This window comes from Urocampus carinirostris, chromosome 17, assembly GCF_059441175.1.
Source record: "Urocampus carinirostris isolate Australia breed hairy pipefish chromosome 17, RoL_Ucar_1.0, whole genome shotgun sequence".
In the NCBI taxonomy this organism is placed as follows: domain Eukaryota; kingdom Metazoa; phylum Chordata; class Actinopteri; order Syngnathiformes; family Syngnathidae; genus Urocampus; species Urocampus carinirostris.
In genome coordinates, this window is record NC_142365.1 from 7614898 (window position 1) to 7635870 (window position 20973).

At 39.9% G+C, this 20973-nt stretch overlaps 1 protein-coding gene across 1 annotated transcript in view; it reads right to left on the minus strand.

Moving 5' to 3' along the window:
• Positions 1-1048: 1048 nt before the first annotated feature.
• The window catches only part of LOC148349075 (disks large homolog 4-like), a 73258-nt gene continuing 53333 nt past the window's right edge, over positions 1049-20973 (minus strand). Inside the window, exons 3-8 of the mRNA XM_088321665.1 lie at positions 18001-18057; positions 6863-6916; positions 6387-6437; positions 3860-3984; positions 1297-1466; positions 1049-1224 (exon numbers count right to left, since the gene is read on the minus strand). Of these exons, the coding sequence (XP_088177791.1) occupies positions 1049-1224; positions 1297-1466; positions 3860-3984; positions 6387-6437; positions 6863-6916; positions 18001-18057 (633 nt within the window). The remainder of the gene's footprint in view (positions 1225-1296; positions 1467-3859; positions 3985-6386; positions 6438-6862; positions 6917-18000; positions 18058-20973) is intronic.

Here is a 20973-nt window from a genome sequence, read left to right on the forward strand (position 1 = left end):
GCAGCTTTGGAGCTGATAAAAGACATCCGGCAAGATGTTATGAAACAATGTTGATACGAGAAATCGCAAGTTGCTGACTAAGAGAGTCGAGTCAGAGAAAAACACCGTGTGATCTTGTTGAACACAGTATAAAAGCCAGCTTCTCTCGGACGGACTCCGAACAAGGCTTGAATGAACGAATGCAATTAAGAGCGTTCCCTCTCTGCCATAATTTGTCTCTGTGTATATTTTGGGGCGATGCCCAATGACGTCCTCACCAAAATAAGTGGCGCCCAACATGGGGCCGAACCCACGACCCTGAGATTAAGAGTCTCATGCTCGACGTCTTCACCAAAACATTCAGATGAATACACCCCACTCATTGTCATGTCCTACATGGTCGCCATGACACCCAGCTGGTCCCGCCCCTTGACACCGGCTGACACAGATTGACTTAATTGCGTGTGGGATTCTTAAGGGCTCGTTTTGGGACTGCCCGTGGCCATACCATTGTTTTGTTTGACTCGAGGAAAAACCTGTTCATGCCCGTTTGTTCTGAGTTACTGTCTTTCTTTCTTGAAGACCTGTTCGTGCCCGTTTGTTCTGAGTGATTGCCTGTAAGCCTGTTTTTGTTTTGTCTTTGGTCCCTGCGTGTTGGACAACTTTTATTTTCTAAATAAATGTGACAGATCGTCTACGCAAAAATGAGTTCACCCTTCCTGCCCCTCGGTCCGTTCCCTGACACTCATCTATTAAGACTGAATTCACGGGGAACTTCACAACGGTATTTTATATCATTGTAATAAGGATGTGGGACCCCAAAAAATGTATAAATAAATACATTAATAAATAGACAAAAAAACACCACTGAAACTAAAAATAAATAAATAAAGGAAAGGTTCAATGAGGGGTGGAGGGGTTGATTAGTACTTGAGGATTGAGCTGACTGAGGCTGCAAAATTTCAAGTTTCAGACACCAGTTTTGTATTTAATTTTTGGTGATTTATATCAGCATCCATCCATCCATCCATCTATCCATTTGTCCATTCATCCATCCATCCATCCATCTTTAGACAGGTAAGTGCAATGCAATCATTAAGTCACTGACCGCCAAGATTTTATCCCCGATCTGCAGACGTCCATCTTTGTGCGCCGCTCCACCTTCTATGATTTTGGTGACGTAGATGCTGTTATCTCCCGGTATGTGCTGGTTTCCCACGCCTCCTGCAATGCTGAAACCTAGTCCTTGGAATACAAGAAGAATTGGTCGTTGTCAGTTAATGTATGCTGTGAATCCATTATGAGCTGTGTGTTTACCTTTGGGCCCTTTGATAAGTTTGAGCTCAGTGATTTTCTCCGCCGCGGGCTTCCGGCGAAGAACGTAGAGCCGGACGATAGCACCAGCCTCCTTGAGAGCCTCCACGGCTTGGCTGTGGGTCACTTCTCTCACGTCCACGTCGTTCACGAATAGGATGCAGTCGTTCACACTATGGAAGGGAAGAAGTTAGGGAAGTTTGAGATGATGTAGTAGGAGTCCATCAAAATAATACAGGAGTAATCTGAGTCCAGGTCTTCAGAGTGTCAACACACTTTTCCGAAGAGACCAAAAATGTTAAAACATTTTACTTCAACTAAAAGAAGTGGTTCGGGTCACAATGTTTCGAATATCAAACCTATATAACCGGGTTGACCTCAGTTTTCAATTACTTTCGATACCCACAACCACACCCTTTTCCTAAGACATCAAAAAAGTCCTTTTTTGTAACCTTCAATTCAGAGAAGTGGTCCGGGTTCACTATGTTTCTTGTAGTATCAAAATAATATAACCAGTGTTGGGTAGGGTTACTTTAACTGGATTACTTTCAATTACTTTTGGATTACTCCAATACCAAATATGCTAATAAAAGACAAAAGAAACTAAATATGAATACAATTACTACATTTTGTGCAGGCTTGGGGAATAACGGCATACATGGAACGGCAAAAATGATGTTGGCAAGCTGTTTGGATTTATTTTCATTTTGTTTCTGTTGCATTTTATGTTAGTTTTGCCGAAGATCAAAGAGATCAAAGCAAGGAGAGAAAGCTTACCACGTGTTGTGAGTCATAAATTTAATTCATATTTAGTTTCCATTGTCTTTTATTAGCATATTTGGTATTGGAGTAATCCAAAAGTAATTGAAAGTAATCCAGTTAAAGTAACCCTACCCAACCCTGAATATAACTTGGGTAGTTTAAGCAGTTTGACTTTAGTTTTCAATGAATTTCAATAGCCAAGCCCATTTTCAAGACATGCAAAATTTGCATTTTTTTAATCCTCAATCCAGAGACCTGGTTAAAAGATATTTTTTTGCAATTGTATTAAATCAATACAACCCGGGTCGTTTAAGCGGTTTGACTCCAGTTTTCGATGACTTTTAATACCCGTGAAAAACAGTTTGTTTTCCTAAAACACCAAACATTTTTTAACCCTCAATGAAGTAATTCGGGTCACGATGTTTGTAGTTATATAAAATCAATAGAACCTGTGTCAGTTTGCCTTCAGTTTTCAATGACTTTCAATACCCAAGCCTTTTTCCTAGATACCAGTAATTTCCAAATACATTTTAATACTCAATTCAAAGGAGTGGTCCAGGGAACCACGTTTTTAATGGTATCAAATCAATACAACCTGGGTCGTTTGAGCTGTTTGCTTTCAGTTTTCAAAAATTTTGAATGTTCACGAAAAACCTGCCCTTCTCCCAAGACATTAAAAATGTTCCAAAATTTTCTCACCCTAAATTCAGAGAAGTGGTTCGGGTAACTATAACTATATGTTTCTGGTTGTATAAAATCAAAATAACTCAGGTCATTTGAGCAGTTTATCTACAGATTTTAATAACCTCAAAAACACGCCCTTTTTCCCAAGACACAAACATTTTTCAAACATTTTCTGACCTAATACTCAGAAAGTGGTTTGGCTCACTATCATTCTGTATATTAATATTTTTTAAATTTGTAAAACAAGATATTCCATTCAATACACCAAGACAATAAGTTTGATTTTTCGGGACTTTCAACTTGAAATTTAGCCTGAAAGGATGAGAAAATACACGAATAAGGAATTAATATACGGAGACTTAATAATAATAATAAAATTTCGTATCGTACTAGTATAACTCATTTCTCAGAAAATGGGAAGAATGTTATGCTACATTGTTTTTCGCATTAGCTGCTGAGATTTTTTTCTTTTTTCAAAGCATTTCATTGTAGTGATCCCAAGAGCCAAGAAGAGATGCGAAGGTTCGAGAGTGTTCTCCATTCGGGCCCCAGTGCTGTGGAATGCTCTTCCCCCTGAGATTCAATCTGCAACCTCAGTGGAACTGTTTAAATCTAGGCTTAAGACACACTTCTATTCTATAGCATATGAATAACCTATATTTTATGTTGACAATATCTGTTTATTATTTGTTATTGCAACATCCATTGCAGCCTGGTCATCCTGGAAGGAGGATTACCTCCCTTCTCAAGGTTTCTTCATTTTTATCATGTCGAGGTTTTTGAGTTTTTCCATGCCCTCATGTAGGTTTTCAATCAGGAGATGGTGTAATAATACTCTGTGGTTTGCAATAATCTGTGGTCTGTGCAGGCCTTTGAGACAATTTTTGATTAAGGGTGTTACAAATAAACATGACTTGACCTGACTTGTATTTTAATACACAAATGAGTTTCACTCTGTGTTTAGTTTGGTTTACTTCAATTTAGTTTAGTTAGGATGCAACATGTTGCATTAAGGGTACTTTCACAAAGGCAGAAACTGGTTACCTAAATGTTATACAGTAAACATTCCTCCTCTTTGTGTTGTGAAGCTCAAAAAAAAATGTTAAGAAAATGGCTTTACCTCAGTCGTCCATCTTGAGCCGCTGCTCCTCCAGGTATGATTTTGGTGATAAAGATGCTCGGGTCGTCTCCAACATGGGGATTGTCGGTTCCCCCCGCTATGCTGAAGCCCAAGCCCGAATTCCCCTGCAATTGCATTTACAAGTGAAAGATGAAAAAAATAATTCGTAATTTGTCAAATCGGGTTAACTAGACATGGATTAAGGCAGCTTTTTTTTCAAGCATTGTGCTGCAGTCCAATAGTGTGCCATCGGACCTTGTCTGCTGTGCTCTGCGAAGTTATTAAATTCCACAGTGACAACAATGTTGAACATTGTGTTTAATTTCCCAAAAACATTGCAAAAAGTCCACATTTATAATTATAATAATAATAATAATACATTGTATTTTGAAGCGTCTTTCAGGACACCCAAGGTCGCTGTACATATGAGTAGGACACAACAATAAACAAAGAGTAAAACGAGCAAGTAATGAATAGCCAATAGAACACATTATAGTTAAAAGAGGCGTGTGAAGTCAAGAATAGGCAAGTCTGAAGAGGTGAGGTTTGAGTCTGGATTTGAAGGAGGACAGGGTCGCAGATTTTCGGAGGTCAGGCGGCAATGAGTTCCAGAGCTTGGGGGTAGAGCGGCTGAAGCTCTGCTCCCCATGGAGCTGAGGCGGGCAGGGGGTATACTGAGATGGAGGGAGGAATATGATCTGAGGGTGCGGGATGGCATGGCAATGTGAAGGAGGTCGGAGAGGTAGGGAGGGGCATGGTTATGAAGGGCCATTTATGTAAGAGTAGAGGAGGATTTTGTAGTTCTATGGTTGATTGGGAGCCAATGGAGTTGCTGAAGGACAGGGGTGATGTGATGGCGAGAGGGTTTTTTTGGTGAGGATGCAGGCAGCAGAGTTATGGACCAGCTGAAGTTTATGGGGGGACTTTTGAGGTAAGCCGTAGAGGAGGGAATTGCAGTAATTGAGTCGTGAGGTGACAAGGTTATGGACGAGGATGGCTGTTGTATGTGGGGTAAGGGAGGGGCGGAGACGGTTGATGGAGCGCAGTTGGAAGTAGGTTGACCGGGTCATGTTATTTGTATGAGTTAAAGGAGAGTTTACTTTTTTAACTCCCGTTATTAGTTTTTTTTCTTGTAAAATAAGAATGTATCATGTCCTGCACGGTTGTCATGGTGCCCAGCTGGCCCCGCCCCTTGACACCGGCTGACCTGCATTTTCCTGATTACTTCTATGGGTACTTAAACGCGCCTTTTGGAACTGCCCTTTGCCACATCATTGTTTACCCTTGTTGAAAACCTGTTCATGCCTGTTTGATACCTGTTTATTCTTGTTGTGCTTGTTGGACTTTGTTGCACTTCGGTGTAACATTCTGAGAGATTCCTGCAAGTTCTGTTTAATCCCGTTAAATGCCTAGTCTGTAGTTTTGCCTGCATTTGAGCTTGCTTTGTTTTGTTTTTGGTCCGTTTGTGTGTTGGACAACTTTTCTTTCTCAATTAAAGTGACAGATCGTCTACGCAAATGAGTTCCAACTTCCTGCTTCCCAACCCGCTTCGTGACAGAATGATCATATTTAAAATTTGACAAAATTATTTGCCAGTGGAAAATTATTACTGTATTCGATTTTTCTTGTAAAATAAGGACAATAAAGTGTTAAGTTGTCGGAATTATTTTTCCGGCAACAATCTTTAGAAACATCTTTTAGGTCGAGCATGTTAAACATAGGACCGGATGATTTAATCTGGCCTGCCATACATTTTTAAATACAGTGTGTCATACAAAGCAGCCAGTCTCGAGGTCATTTCTATCAAAAAATAAGATTTTTTTTTTTTAAATAAATTCAAACCAATTCTTTCTTTTACTGCTAGGGGGCAGTGTTGAGTTTGTAAACCATGGTAAGTTGGTTCAGGTGTAAAACTGCATCCACTCTACTGGTAAAATAAACCAGTTCAATGCCAAACATGAAAAAGTCTTTCCCCCGTTATTTTAGAAAAGAATTATACATGCCAACCTTTTGACTGTAGATTTGATCAAGAACTCCATTTTTACGCATGTTACATCAAAAACAACAGTATACACTTTTTAAAAGCCAAGTTATAAATACCGAAATCGTTGGAGCGGTTCATTCATGCACATAAACTTAGTCTTGCTCCAAAATAAATCAGCCGTAGACTACAATACTGTTCTTGAGTGAAGATTTTGTTGATGTTTGACCTTATTTTATACAATGTTGGATTCTATCTTTTTTTTTTTCGAAGAGTTAGGCGTTTTTACAAGCAGTGTTGGCAGGTTTCAAAATGTGTTCTCTTTAGAAAAGATCCCTTGTCACCATTGATCATTAACTGGGGTGGGTTACTAATATAGGCTGGATGGTAATGCATAACCATGAAAAACAAAGTTAGAAACTTGGAGTTGACTCGCTTAAAGTACTCCGACCCCAAATTAAGTTTGACATCCCTATTTTGGATGGACTTGACAATAACTTTAGTTATTTCGTTTATATTTCTACAAAAACAATCAATTTGACTTACTCTCTCCAGGGTGATCTCCTCATATTCAATTTCCCCTTCAGTTCCATTCACCTGCCAGAATAAAAAGAAGTTTAATGACTTTTGGGAAAATTACAGCTAAAATTTTATCCAAAATAAGACAGAAAAACAAGACATCAATCACTTTTAGGCATTACTGATACGAGGAGTGGCAACTTGACTATTTTCACCAATTTCAATCGGAACATTATGACGGTTCTGCCAGCAAGGTACCTGATTGATGAATAGCCACAATGTTTTTTTGGTCTAATTTACTTTTTGGCTGAAACACTTAACAACCCATCACTACTACCTTGGCAATTACGGCTGTCCCCGCGGGAGAACCTGAAAATCTGACCTAGATAATTTTCCTTTCGGCTTTGGACAAAAGTAGCCCCGTTTTGTCGATGCCCAAAATGGCTGTTCCCGCAGTCAAAGAACTTCTAGTCAAGTTTTCATCGATTAAAGGTGATGCTTACGTATGGCGATCCATCCAGTGTCTCTGTGTTCACCACCACAGGAGGACTGTTTCCCTGAAGGAAGAGAGAACAAGTAAGAAAAATAAGAGATATAGAGAGAAGAAAGAAAGAGAAAATAGAGTAGAGAGAAAAAGAAGAGAGAGGTAAATAAATAAATTAAGAGTAAATTAAGTAAGAATAGGAGGGCGAGAGAAAGAGATAGAGGTAAGCAAAAGAGAGCAAGTAAGGAGAGGGAGCGGGAGAGAGAGAAACAAAGAAAACAAAGGGAGAGAAGCAAATGGATAGATAAGTGGGAACCAAGCAACAATAAAGAGGGAGAAAGGAAGTTAAAAAAAAGGAAATGAGAGAGAAAAAAAATCAAATGAATAGAGAGACAGTAAAAAGAGGGCAAGAGAAATAGAAAAAAAAAAGAGTGCGAGAGAGAAAAAGAAGAGGGAGAGAGTAATAAAAAGAAACGAGAGAGAGAAATAAAGAAACTCAAGCGAGTTAGAAAGAGAGTACAAGTACAAAAAGGTGAGAGATAGAGGGAAGTGAGAAAGAGAAAGTAAGAAGAAAAAGAAAGAGAAAAAGAAAGAGAAAAAGGGAGCAAGTAAGAAAAAGAAGAGAGACAGAGAGAAGTGAGATGAGAAAATAGTGACAGAAAAAAAGAGAAGAGGGAGAGGGAGACACAGAGAGTGAGAGAGAGGGAGCAAGTACGAAAAAAAAACAGAGGAAGACCGAGACAGAAAGTGGAATAAAACAAAGACAGAGAGAGAGTAAAAAAAGAAGATAAATATTGAAAAGTGAGAGAGGAGAAAAGAGAGCAACAGAGAAAATAACCCAAAGAGAGATTACGTAAAAGAAAAGAGAGACAGACAGAAACCCAAGAGAGAATGAGAGATTTAGTAAGAGAAAGAAGAGAGAGAGAAGAAAGAGACAGCAAGTAAGGATAGAGAGATAGAAGAGAGAAAAAGACAAAGAGAGATAGAGAGAAAGAGAGAGAGGGGAGGGAAAGAAAAAAAGAGTGAGACAGCAAACAATAGTTTGAGTAAGAAAACGAAGAGAGATAAACAAAAAAGAGAAGAGAATGAGTTAAAAGTGAAAAGGAAAAAAGGGAACAAGTAAGGAGAGATCGCGAGAGAGAAGGTGAGAAAAAGAGAAGTAGAAAACACATTTCTCTAGGACTACAAGGCTGGGATATGTATATTCGAATAAAGAAACGTGATGACGTGCAACATGCAGCACACATCGATTAAAACAAACACAAATACAAACAATCAACATCCATTCAATTCTTATTCACTTCCATATAGATTTACCCACTTGAGTTTAAACAGTGAGCGCCTCTCACGCTCCCTTCACTTTTGATTGACGATCAGGCTGCCAGGAACTCTCCAAGTCAGATAGAGTGCCTCACTGTTTGCTTAATGAACACACAGGGCCTACTGCAACTTCTAATTAAGGTTATTTTTCACAATCCCGGATTCGCAGCGTTCCCATGTCCGGAGGAGTCGTAAAAATCCGTTCCCAAATCGTTACTTTGAGGATCGCCGCTATCCTCAAGTTGAGGATAACGCTTCTAATAAGGGACTCGGACTATTCCTGCATAAACGATAAAAATACAAGTCTGCCTTTTTTGTGGTTAACTAAAGCCGATTTTTGCCTCACTCCACACCACACAACCTACAATGCCTAGTGAATCCAATGTTGACCTAAATGACTAACAATGACAAACAGAGTGCAACTGTGTGTAAACAAGTCTCAGTTTGAATGCACCTGCTCTGTGATGGGCTCAGAGATCTGTGAAAGGAGACACTAGAGAACAGACAGCATTTAGAAGACCAAAAGTACACACAGGGCAGGTCCGGGACAAAGTTGTGGTAAAGTTCAAAGCAGGAATGGGATACAGGACGATTTCACAACATTTACCACCTGGAGTACTGTGTGAGCAATCATATAAAAATGGAAAGAGCAAAAAACACTGAAAACTCCCAAGACCTAGCTATCCTCCTATACTTTTGGCCCAAACAAGGAGAAAACTAATTTAAAAATTAACCAAGAGGCGCACGATCACATTGGATGACCTGCAGGCATATACAGCTCGGGTGGGTATATCTGTGTATAAGACAATTATTAGTTACTCTACATAAATCTGCATTTATGGTAAAGTAGAAAGAAGAAATCCCTTTCTGAAAGAATACCGTTTGGCATTGCAAGAAACCACATGGGAGACACAAATCACATGTAGAACAAGGTCCTCTGGTCAGATGAGACCAAAATTTTAATTTTTGGTCTGAATGCAAAACGTTACGTTTAGTGTAAGAGTAACACTGCAAATCACCCTGAAGTCACCTTTCCAACTGTCAAACATGGTGGTGGCACCATCATGTTCTGTGGTTGCTTTTCTTTGGCGGAGACTGGGAAAATTTTAATGGGAAGATGGCTGGAGCCAAATACAAGCAATTCTTGCAGATCATCTATTGGAGTCTGCAGGAGACCTGAGAATGGAGCGCAGTTTACCTGCCAACAGGACGATTCTAAGCATAAAGCAAAATGTGTGATGAAATGGTTTTAAACTAACAATATAAAGGTGTTAGACTGGCCAAGCCAAAGTCCAGATCTCAATCCTACAGAGCATTTGTGGAAAGATCTGAAAAAACGTGCACAGACGATCACCAACAAACCTTAAGGAACTTGAGCTATTTTGTAGGGAAGAATGGGCAAATATTTGTTTCAAGATGTGCAAAACGTATAAAGACATATCCAAGAAGACTTGTGGCTGTGATCGGACCAAAAGATGGTTGTACATAGTATTAACTCAAGAGGGGCCAATATTTTTGCAACACTTTCTTACCTTTTTACTTATTATCTTATTTTATTTGCACGATATAAAATGCTGAATACATTTGGTTTCTTTCCACGTTTGTGTCTCATACCATGTTAATTCATAGAAAATAAATAAAGTTTTCTTATATATAAGTTTGAAGCCTGAAATATGGCAATATGTCAAAAAGTTATTGAGGGGCCAATGCTTTTGCATGGTACTGTTGTTATAACATAGTAATAACATAGTAATGGCACATAATCAACCTGATGGCAGTTATTTCAGAAATGCGAATTTAACCATATGAATCCATCACAGCTGCCCCAGCTCAATTTGTAAAACTAAAACGATGCACCCGAGAGGGGATTTAGGACATAACTGCTGCATCTCGCAGCTGGAAGACCAATTAAACAGTCAACAATCTTAATGTTTCAAATGCCCGATGAATTACTGCAACAATTAAGCATACAAGCGTCAGGGGAACCACTGACGATTTCTTCACAGTACAGTGAGGAATTAATTCTTTTTTTACACTCCTCAAGTTAAATATTGGTACAGTAACATATATCGTATCTATCTAAACTACTTAATAAATGCCCATTTGTGCGTGTGTGTGTGTTTGTATGTGTCGTATAGGCTCCAAAACGGCGGAACCGATTTTTGTGCAATTTTACACAGTTGTACTTTTGGCCTCCGCAAGCGTCTTTAGCAAGTTTTTGTGTCAAAGCACCACCAGTAAATTCTAACATAATTGGTAAAATCTGCTTTTGTGGGGTCTCTAACACCCCCTTTATGGGGCCTGTAGTACAGAGACAAATGATCCAATTGGTTAAATTCTCCAGCACATTTCCAGTTTATATACTTCCCCCATAATGAAAATGCCACAGTTGTAACCACCTATATATAGGGGATGTCACTGTTTTATCCATCTAAATATAGTGTTTTACAATGATTTTCTCAAGCCATGCACAAAAACAACGAGTAAACACACAAGACTCAGCAATGCACTACAATTTTAGAGCAAACAAGCACAAAACATTTTCTGAATTTGGTGAACCCTTCCTTTCTTTCACATGCCCTAGGCTTCAGAAGTCTCATCTCATCTCATCTCATTAGCTACACCGCTTATCCTCAGTAGGGTTGCGGGGGTGCTGGAGCCCATCCCAGCAATCATCGGGCAGTGGGCAGGGGACACCCTGAACTGGTTGCCAGCCAATCGCAGGGCACACGGGGACAGGCAACTCACTCGCTCATTCACGCCTAGGGACAATTTGGACCGGCCAATTCACCTGAAATGCATGTTTTTGGAATGTGGGAGGAAACCGGAGTGCCCGGAGGAAACCCACGCAAGCACGGGGAGAACATACAAACTCCGCACAGGAAATCTGGAGCTGGATTTGAACCCACGCAGGAGGTTCCCAACACATGAACTGTGCAGCACACGCGCTAACCACTGCGCCGCCGTGCTGCGCTTCAAAAGTCGACCCGCTCTAAAGAGTGTGTGTATCAAAGAACGGCAACATGATTTTATAGTGAAAACAAAAGAACAGAGCGCAATAACATTTAGAAAAACAAACTGGCATCTTCTGAAACCTCTCATCTAGGGGTCCAATATTAAAAACAGAACAAACTTTTAACCTTATAGTCAGAATATTCAGTTTCTGATCGGAATAATGCCAGCATGTAAAATGTAGTCATTGTCTAAAAATGGGATAAAGCTCAAAGCCATCCCTCAAAAACAACAACACAAGCTTCACAAATTCCACATCCTTGATAAGGCTCTAGGCTATTATCTAAGTCCCAGTCGTGCCTTCTTAAAAAGTCACCCCCCCAAAAAAGAAAAAGAATAATCCCCGATGTCCTCCATCATCCATATCGGCTAACGTCATTCTACTGCTGATCTGTGCTCAGTGAAAAATACACTTCATGTTTTATTTTTGCTATACTGTACTTGACACTCTACCGCGGTGCTGAGGCGGAGAGGGGAAAGCAGTGGATTTGGGTGCCAATTACTTGCTTGTTTTTGCTGATAATGGCCACGGCAGTGATGCGAGAGTGAGAGAGAGGTGGGGGGGTTCAATTATGCGGTGGCAAAACTCTGAGGGACCAAAAAATATCATTGTTCAGGTAAAACCTAGGGATGTCAATTCAACGTTTTTCTCGGACCGACACCGGTGTTGGTTCTCAACTGTGAACACAAATTTCCCCTAGAAACTATGACCAATATTTTTGAAATACAGTTGCATAATCTACAATGTATATACTGTGTATATCTCTAGAGAATGAGACAAGTCCTGAAAAGTCAGCTCAATGGTAGAAACAAGGTGCGAGCCAAGATGTACGCACTACCAGTCATCAGATACCCCGCTGGTATTATAAGTGGGCAAAAGAGATAGAAGCTACTGACACCAATGGAAGGAGGGTTCCACTCCAAGTCCAGCACTAGATGGCTATGCACAATTGAGGCCGAAGGCTTTTGAGCATCAATGTCACGGTCTGGGATAAAACATCGAAAATCCGAGATACAATCGAACCGATGGCCTAAAAATATGACCTCTGAGTGAATGTCTCAGGTAGCAGAACTTTGATGAGATCATAGAGGAGGATGAGCAGTCAAGCTCCTACACAGCATGTACCACCGTAAGATGGAGGCGGTGGCTGACATCAAGAAATCCTACCAGTATCTTGAAAACAAAGGACTGACAGTCAGCACAGAGGCTCTGAATATGACAGTACAAGAACAGACCTTAACACGGCGGTTGGAACGGAAAATAATTGAGAAACACTGGTATGTAGGAAAATCTGCAACCAGTATGGCATAGAAGTACCCAAATCCTGGTAGCCCAGACCACAGAAGAGAACAACGGGGCCAATATCTTGTGGGACTGCATCTTTAAGATTGAAAAGCAGCTTCTGGCTAACCAATCGGACATAGTGGCGGTGGTGGACAAAGAGCGGTAGAGGGTGGTAATAATAGATGTGGCAATCCCAGCTGACACCAACTTTGGTAAAAAACAACACACGGAACTGGAGAATAACAGCGAGTTTGAACAGCATTTGGAACAGATGATGAAGGTCATGCCAACGTGGTCCCCGTGGTAGTGGGGGCACTTATTCCATGCGACTTATAGTCCAGTGCGCTTTATATGTTGAAAAATATATCACAAAAGACTATTTCTCGGGTGTGCACCTTATAATCCGGTGCGCCTTAAAGTGCGGAAAATACAGTAATTATTATTTGATTAGCTTTTGTTGTTAGTTTAGCAAACCAGCATTATTTAAACTGTATTTTGAGTGGATTAAAAAAGCTAAAAAATATACAGTTATGTTTGCATTGACCACAATTATATGAGGACATGCAGAAGGACAAGCTGTCAGCTTTCATTCCAGTCTGAGAAGACTCCTCCATCTCAGCTTTGCTGTGATGTCACCTTTACGCATGTGCCAGCCCTTGCTATCTGTCTTCTGCCATTCATACAGCGCCAGAGCGCCTTCTCTCCAATACTCCAATCTCCACGCATAAGCTCTGCCCTTCCCTTTCCCAGCGGACCTGGACTGCTGCTGCACAGTAATTACACTCAAGCTGCAGAGACATCTTTAAACATTTATTAAAGAACGGTAAAGGAGGACGAGGAAAATGAAGATAGACAGCAGATACCGGGACCGACAAAAGTGCAGAGCAAAGAGGGGATGGGATAATAAGGCTCCCTTGGGGAGGAGGCCAGTGTATAGAATTGAAGATGTTTGTCAGGCGTATCTGTAAAGGGCTGACAGTCTTTGAGAAAAACAATTTTTTTCCTTTTTTTTTCCTTTTCGAAGGTTATTTGCATATCTTTGAAATTTCAAAGTTGAAAACTGACTGGGAGGGACTCATAACATGTGTGTAGTCTTCAAACAAGCCCACATTAGCGTTACCATGTCAATCGAATCCAATTACGATAAAACTGGTGGCGATTTTTTTTTTTTGCTTCAACCAACATGCGTACTTCAAAGATACAGATACTGATGTGATACCATTACAAATCTTGATACATAAAACGATAAATAAAAAAATGATTAGTCCTATAAGACCTAATTATCTTAATACAGTTGACACTGTCGGTCGTCGGAGCACCACTTCTTTTGGAGTGTCTTGGACAAGTACTGCCTGGCCAGTTGACACTTATGGCGTCCCTAGCTCATGCTATTTTTACATTACGACGTGAACTATGAAGGTTTTTCTGGGTTTTGTTACGACATTTTCCCCACCCTATGACACCAACAAATTATTTTCATGGCCACAAACATGAGGCTCTTTAACTCCACCCGGCGGAGTAACCACACCCCCTACATTGCATATTACAGTATTTTATTGCAATGTGTATTCTGTGTAGCACTATCTAGATACTCTATATAACACGCTACAGTGGGTATTAGCACGTCACATTGGGTATTTGTATATTGTATTATTTTTGCTTTATTATTGTATTGTTCTCAGCACAGGGATGCTGCTGGAAATGTGAATTTCCCAGGGGGGATGAATAAAGTATCTATCTATCTATCTAAACGTCCGAAGTTCAAACTTACTGAGCCGAGTAAGACTGAGTTTTGTTCAACAGTCCTACTGCTAAAATTCGATGCATCACAGAGGTACTGGCATGATACGCAAGGTCTGCTTTGCAATCCTTGCAAGTACAGACGCTCCCCCATTTACAACCATTCGACTTATGAAAAACGGTAGATATTAATATTTTTTTGGGGATGTTGAAAAATATCCGGACATTGCTGTAAGTAAGATTTTGTATTGTGTGCACTTTTTTCCGAGAACAGAGGTCATCATCCACCCCGAAGAAGAAATCCGCTTCCTCTTCCTAATTTGTGTGTAAACAATCTATACTGTATCTCCAGTGCGCTAAGAACTTTGACATTCTGACTGTTCAATATCTCGAGCATCCATTCAATATGGTTGCCGCAAAGTGTAAAGAAGAGGCGAGCCTCTTTTGAAATGAAAGTGAAATAAGAAAGCTCGATGCGGTTGAGAAAATGGTTGGAACGCTTTTTTTCGGCTACTTTTGACCACGGAGGAGGAAGTCGCCTAACTCTTGAAGCTCATCTTCCTAAAGTCGGTTAAACTTAACTTTATCTTTATCGAGCATATTGTTTTATGAAATGTTTATTGTTTTAGTGCAAAACAATAAAGGTTACTTATAATAATAATAATTTCCTTGCATTGTCATTCTGTGTAACAACGTACACAGAACGAAATGTCGATTGCACCTGACCCGTTGTAGCGAGCCGATGCAGCCGCAGCCAACAGAGGGCGCCGCCGACCACTTTTTAAGTCTTAGGAATGACTCGGCCGGGGCGCGAACCACCGACCTCCCAGTCTCAAAGCGGGCGCCTTACCATCTAGGCTACTGAGCTGGTTATACACAGGGATCAGAATGGAGATTTTCATTTTCAGCTGAAATACAGGCCAGGTCTAGGGCGGAGCCCGGTGGGGGGCTCAGGGGGGCGAATTGCACTAGAATGAATTAAATCCAACAAAACAGAAACCATGTTTTTTTTTCAGTTTTAAGATGTTTAAAACAATTGGGGGATTACAATGTTACAACCATCACCATTGTTGTTGTGTTTTGATGATGAAGATGGACCTTGTATTTAGCTACTAATCAACAATATATATGAAAATATATACATTAATAACCATTCATCATTAATTTGAAAATAGAATGCACAAACTGAACATGCTTAAAGAAAATACATGTCAGTCTGTGACAGTCTTCTCCAGCCATGACCACTTAAATTTATTCTTGATTCCTTTATCAGTCTCGGAGACAAAAGCCTCGTCTTCTTTTCTTAGTATTTTCATATTTACTTTTTCAAACACTCATTTCACCGTTTGAAAAGACCGGAAGGAGCGCTATGTTTGAGAAAGCCAATGCTCTGAACAAAAGCTCCGCTGATTGGTTATCAGCGAACCTATCGACCAATGGTAGGAGTCGATCTATTTGTTGTGTGTTATTGATCTAATGCGCTGCGCTTCTTTTTGCAGATCTTTCTCGCGATCTCTAACTGCTAACTTGGGGTGATGAAACAGTCACGTATTATACCTCACCCCCCCAAAATATTTTCTCATCGAATTTAGACGATTTACGGGAACGACCTTTGGGGTTCAAAAACAGCGGAAATCCGCGGATCCGCGGAAAATTCTGATCCCTCTATACAAGCCTTAAACATACCTTTATAAACCTTGAACATACATTCCATACAAAATATAGCACTGGATCAACTTACGAAAAAATTCAACTTACGAACGATCATCCGGAACTCGTTCGTAAGTAGGGCAGCATCTGTAATCTTATTATTGGCTAAAATGCTCGCAAATTTTAACATTTTTGGTATGCATCCTTGATGTTGTTGTAATTTCTGTAGGTTACTATTTGAGACATGAATGTGATTGCGGATGAACGACTCTCAGCAGGGATTATATTCAGGTGCTGTTGGAAAAACGCGTCTGGCGACAATAGCAGACAATGTATTTGTTGTCGAAAACGACTTTTATCAATTTTTGTTGACAACGTCAACTAACCTGAGCAGTCCTAGTGCACACAAGCCAGATTTATCTTCTTTCATACTTTGCCAAAGTATTGCAGCGTTCGCCTCCCACCTGTAAATCAATGAGGCCTGGAGTGGTGGCGAGCCCTACGCCATTAATGCTACAAAGCGACAGACTGACGAAACCACCTACGTGAGAACGCTTCCACGCGAGTACTATACCGGCTGCAACGGCGCCCACGCGCATATTGCAATGCATCATGGGGGCTGCGCCTTCCTCGCCAAACCATTGTAAGGGCAAACTAGCAGCAAGTACTGTAAGTGTGAAATCCAAAATATTAGCCCGGCGTTGTTCTTTGGTGGCCTTTTCGCAATTAAAATTTGGCTTTTTAAACAAAGAAGGGAGAAATTCATGAGCCGTGAGATTGACACCATCTTTGCGGTTATGACAAGTTATGAGAATCAGGACCAACAGATTGTCAAGGTCAGAAAATGACAATTTGGGAAGGTTTTAGAGAGTAAAATTACTGATAATAATTCAAATAAATAGAAAAAAAACCTGGCTGAAATACTGAAAAAGTTCTGTAGTTTTGTTCTTCATGAGTAATTTATAAAACCATATTTTTATCTTATTATCTATTATTTTTAATATTTCCTACATATAATGTTTATGACAGAATATAAATATCATATAAAATATAGCATGAATAACTTTAAAATATGTTTTATTTATTATCGTATGTCCTTGGGTAAGACACTGAACCCCGTATGTGTCTCTCTTTTCTTTTTTCTAATTCCCAAAATAATGATGACATACTTTAATAGTGAAAAATATCACTACTTCAAATATTGTGTTGCATTTATTTTTATTGTATTTTTATTTTGTTTTCTGTTACAATTTTGAATGATTATGCATATTTCCAATGTATTTTTTTCTATTACTGAATTTATTATAATTAATATATTTATTTATAATTCACTCTTGTAGTACATCGTATTTTACTTTTTGTACATATACCAGTATGTCACAAAAGTGAGTACACCCCTTACATTTCTGCAAGCTTGGTCATCTTAAAGGTGTATTTGGTGTCATTGACAGGCTGGAACATTGCCCTGTGACCACGGTTATGGAGAGAGGGGATCATTCCTTAGTCCGGTATTTAAAAGAACACGCTTGATTTTCCTTGTAACTCCTCAATTCCAGTGGCACTCATGCAGCCCCAAACCGTGACATTCCCAACACCATGCTTGACATTAGGCACAACATAGACATGTTTGTACTCCTCACCTGGTTGCCGCTACACATGCTTCACACCATCTGAGCCAAATAAATTGATCTCTGTCTCATCTGACCATATCTTTCCAGTAAGCCATGACCTTTGTTGACAGACTTCTTTTCATTGTGTCAAAGCGAAGTGCTCTTCAGTGATGTTCTATCAAACATTATAGTGAAATCTCTGCAGAAATGTGATGGATTTACTCACTTTTGTAACTGTATATTAATATATCACAGATGGGAAGTATTGGACGATAATGTCATGCAACCAGGCAACGTTATCATGAATGAGTGAAATATGGTCACAGTGACAGCACGACGAAAACGATAACCTCATCCTTGATAAAAATCTTGAAATGAGGGTTGTTTATCTCGTTTGAATCCAACTAGGCCATAACCAGATTGTGCAAAATGACAGGAAACGAGCACACAATTGAGTTTGGACAATACGAGTGACAGCGGTGAGCGACAATGGAGAGCGACAACCACAACTTTCAGACTTTGCTCCATCCGAGCTCTTACCAGGGTGGATACGGCCGATGTGTACATTGGAGTGTGTCCTGTCGACATCAAGACTGGCTGCAAAACAACAAAAGGGAGAGGGTAATTGTGCAGGACCTGCGGGTGGCCTCGAGAGGGCGAAGAACAAAGCCTCGTTTTATGTCTTCATTTATCAGGCCGGATGCTGACAGCTTCATGTCGCAGTCAGCTCTCGCCGGAAAACGTCGGAAAAGCAGGTCAGCGGAGTCGATATAAGAACCGAGATCGGCTTCAATAAATATTAATGAGGGCTAAAATTAAAAAACGTGAAATATCATATAGCTAGCTTGGATCTGTATTCATTTTCAATTCAGGGACTAATCTATTAAATAGGAAAAGTCAAATAAAAAAAATGACAATATGTTTTATATATCTCCTCTAGTCCCGGAACTGAGTTCAATATTCTAGCAATATGATATAAGAGGTAAGATTTATCTATTTGGGAGCAGCCATCAAATAGGATATCACAAAGATTAGGTTGACAGTATAAAAATGGCCTTCCACGGAGATGCTATAATCAGTCAGTTACAAGGTACAGTACAAGTTACAAGGTAAGTATAGGATCAATTTTTTCAGGTGTCCCATCCATCAAAACTGGGGGAAAAGGGGTTATGAACACGCCAAAGTTCTTAGGTGATATGTTGTGATGTGGACAGAAATAACATACAGAGAGTATTCAACACAGGCAAGAAGGTCATTGGCTGCTTTCTGCCCAGTCTGGAGGACATTGACGGCTTGGGAGACTGCAGTTGAGCAATCGAAATTATAAGACTCTTCTTACCCCGGCCACCAACAATTAAAAAAATGAAAAAAAAAGGCTTAGAGACTTCCCCAGGGCCGTCACCATCCTAAACAAGCACGCAAAACTGTGAAAAAAATATATCCTGCCACTTATTTGGGAATTTTTGTCCCAGCTAATTGTTATTGCACTACTTTTCAATACACTATTGGTACAATGTACTATTTTTTCATTGTACTGTTATTAGAACTTGGGCCAGTAGTTGAGCGTTGTAAATATTTTTGCCTATCTATGCTGACAGTCTTTTATCTTATTTTTCTTTTTCAAGTATTTATTATGTGTTTATTTTGGAGTGCTATGTCTAATCTAGTGAAGTCAAGTCAAATGTATTTGTATAGTCGTTAATCACAAAATGTCACAAAGGACTGCACAGGATACAATTATGCCATCCCCTGATCTTAAACCAACATGCGGGCAAGGGAAAACTCAAAACCTCAGCATGAGGCAAATAAGAAACCTTGAGAAGGGGCCTCACAAGTAGTAATCTCCCTTCCAGGACGACAAAGTTTCACGACCTTGTTTTCAATAATAGAAACAGTTCAATTCAATTAAAAATATGTCATTATTTGGTTAAAAAGTTACTTTTGGTGGGTTAAACCTAACTTTCGGCCATGTAAAGACAACAATGACAATTTTTTTGTCTAAATTGGATCCACTCACCCATTTTTTACTTGGAATAATGCATCACGGCCACCCAGGTGATGTTCATTTTAGGCAGAAAAAAAAGCCACCACTTATGACACAAATGTGCTCTCTCGGCCGATTTCTCTCAGCAATAGTACATTGGGGATAATAGACCGTAGCCTTTTAGACAGGCCACAATGGCACGATTCAGTGGCAGGAACCACAAAAAAAGCGCTCTGCTGGCCCTCGTCTCACCAATAGTTGACCGGGGATAACGGATAACGGCCACAACTGTGCATTTGATTTGGGGAAGCCATATCCGTAGGAACATTCTGAATATTTATATTAGAATAGTGTAATCCCTCGTTTAACCTGCCACAATATGTGAAAATCTGTGAGGTGCCCGCCCTACCAATTTTCAACATGCACTCTGTTGGCACCCAGCTCGTCACAATGCTTAACCAAGGATAATGGATCACAGCCGCACAGGTGCTGTTCATTTTAGGGGGGAAGAACAAAAAAGAAGAACTGCCGCGCATGACAAAAATGTGTTCTCCCGAGCCCGCCTTCAAGAAAAGTCATCCGGGAATAATGGATCACCCAGGGTTAAGGGATAATAGCCACAACCGTGCACTTCATTTTAAGCGGGCTTGCCAACAAATGTGTATTGTGCTGGTCCCGCTCGCAGGGATATGGGATTCCAGATAAGGGACCAAGTGCATTAATTTTAGGCAGAAATACAGTAAAAGCTCTGGCAGTCCCCGCTTGCAGAAATATGCAGTTGGGGATAACAGATCGCGCCTGTACAAGTGCACTTCATTTTTTGGTGGACAGAACGGTAAAAAAGAGCTGCCAGGCCTGAGAAAATGTGGTTTTCCGGTCGCTCCTTGCAGCAGTATGCAATCAGGGATAATGGATTGCGGAATATTTTTCAACCCACGATGTAATAAATATATTTTTCGTGTAAATTAAGACGGTGTTGTATCAGCACTGAAAATATCATTTTGGCCTCTCTTTATTCTCATAATGTTGTAAGAAATTGCAACGTACAGTAAAAGAGAGCTTGAGCGTCCTTTCCCTGGCATTGATTTTCTCAACCACTTTCTCCCTCTGACCTCTTATTTCCTGCCAAATGTGAGGACAGCCATTTTCCCTTGCTTATTTATGTCTTTGCCCTTACTTTCTCCAAGTTATCGTTAACACCTAATTAAACTACACTTCATAGTTCAATAGTACAGGCAGTCCCCATGAATCTGATTTATTGTGTTTTAATGGCGTCTATGATGTTTTATTACACAAAAGTGTTTTTAATTTTTAGTGTTAGAACTTGGATTGTAATTTGCATTATTTTTTTTAACTCAGCTGCCAAAAAAGCAACAGAGGGATGTTACACGTGATCTTATGAAGTAAAAATTGCACTTTTTACCATGACTACTAAATTATGGGCGAGTATTGGTGCTGATTGCAGATTACATTATATTAAGGTTGGTGCATATATGTTTCAGCTGTCCAATATATGCTGATTAAAACTG